Raw genomic sequence first — 1,993 nt, 5'->3', positions numbered from 1 at the left:
CACCAAAAGAATTGAACGAAATAATATGACACACATATGGTCATGAATAACTAGATTCGTTCCTACAAAAAAAAATGTAGATTAGTTTACATTGGAAATTTCGTGAGCCATACAATAATTATCCGATTCAGAATATTTCAATAAAATGAAAAAAAATAAAAAATAACACATTTATAAAATTAGAAAAAAAAAAGTAGAAAATTAAAATATTCAATCCCCATGCAGCATATGTGCATCCATTTTGCTATAAATAGCGGTGGGTATGCAAGCAAGTAAAGCAAAGCAATTAACATATTCTCTCAGAATACACTAAATTGCAGAAGGAAATGGCGCCACTCCTTCCTAGGTTTGTTGTGTTGAAAGCAAACAATAACAAGTATTTGCGCTGCATTACTAAAGAAGCCAAGTCGCGGAATCTGATTAAATGCGACGAAGTGTATATTTGGAGTCCCGTATCCAAGTTCAAAATAGAGAAAGCCAAGAGCAACCGAGATTTAGTCCATATAAGATGCTGCTACAACAACAAATACCTTCGACGCCGCGATGAAGGCGCATCAGTTGTGGGCGCAACAGCTTCTGCAGCCGACGAAGACCAATCGAAATGGTCATGCACGCTCTTCGACCCCCTCCCCGTGGATGACAAAACCTATCGCTTTCGCCATGTCCAAAGCGGCTATAATCTCTACCAGAAGCGATCAAATGATGACTATAACGGTTGCTTATTTATCGCGACGTCCAATGATGACGCCAGTGGAAGCGATCTCTTCTCAATCACCGACTGGGAATCACTTGTCATACTGCCTAGACATGTGGTATTCAAGGGAGACAACGGCAAGTATTTACGCTACCGCGGTACTGATGGCGATGATCATATGGAGTTTGAGTGTGATGATATTGGTTCTATAAAACTTACCAACGAAACTGTTATCAGTTTTGAAGGAAACGTCTGCTTTAGGCTGGATTACAACAACAAATTCTGGGAGGCAACTCCAAATTGGATATATCCAATCTCAGAAAAACCAACGACATGGTTTAAACCGGTGAAGCTTGCGCCAGTTTCTGGCAAAGAAAATATTATTGCTCTCAAGAGTTTGGGCAATGACAAATTTTGCCGTCGAACCGAATACGAGAACACGGTAAATTGTCTGGCAGCTGCATCCTGGGCCTCTACCATAGACAAAGAGGCGAACCTGCAAGTGGAAGAGCCGATACTGAACAGGGAAGTTTACGATGTGAGTTTCCGTCTGGATGACCTGAGGGTATACAAGGAGCAACTTCTAGTTCTGGCATCGGATGAAACCACCAACATGACTGATACCCAAATTAAGGACTCTGAACTGAGTTTGACGTATGAAGACACGAAAACTAGCTGCTTCGCGAATAGCCTCTCCGTAAACACTAGTACTGAAATGGGATTCGAGGCCAGCATTCCGCTGCTTGAAGGTATATTATCCCTTGGAGTGTCGTCTAGCTATTCTATCGAGTACGGAGAGACATACTCATGGGCGGAGACAAAGAGTAAGACCAACACACTGTCTGCTGTCATTAAAGTTGTAGTGCCTCCGAAGACGAGAGTGAAAGTAGATTTGGTGGCCACCAAGGGATTCTGCGATGTTCCCTTTTCTTATGCTCAACGCGACACTCTTACCAGTGGCCAACAGTTTACTTATATTAAGGACGACGGGGTTTATACCGGCAGCAACTACTTTGGATTCAACTTTGTGGTTAAGGAGGAGCCACTCGCCGGCTGATTATTTCCTTTTACTGCACTACTACTACTTGTCTTCAATAAAAGCCTACCTTCATACCTTGTAGTATGTTGGTATTGTATTTGTTCCGTTAAAATTAATTAAGCTTGATCTTCTTATTATGTATGGAAGAAATGATTTAAAGGTAATAAAAACGTCAATTTAATATAAGAAAACTCATATCTTTTGTCATTATGAGATGTTTGGGGAAGGAGTGAGTCAGCATCCGGCAGCCATGTAGGATA

The 1,993-nt window shown here is 41.2% G+C and overlaps 1 protein-coding gene across 1 annotated transcript; it reads left to right on the top strand.

The window, feature by feature from the left end:
• Nucleotides 1-326: 326 nt before the first annotated feature.
• Nucleotides 327-1,751, top strand: LOC126681624 (uncharacterized). The gene has a single exon (XM_050377169.1). The coding sequence runs from the start codon at nucleotides 327-329 to the stop codon at nucleotides 1,749-1,751; it is 1,425 nt and encodes a 474-aa protein (XP_050233126.1).
• Nucleotides 1,752-1,993: the final 242 nt, after the last annotated feature.

The sequence above is a fragment of the Mercurialis annua genome, linkage group LG5, assembly GCF_937616625.2.
Source record: "Mercurialis annua linkage group LG5, ddMerAnnu1.2, whole genome shotgun sequence".
Taxonomy (NCBI): Eukaryota; Viridiplantae; Streptophyta; class Magnoliopsida; order Malpighiales; family Euphorbiaceae; genus Mercurialis; species Mercurialis annua.
Note: the sequence above shows the minus strand (reverse complement) of the source record. Positions and strands in the feature narration are given on the sequence as shown.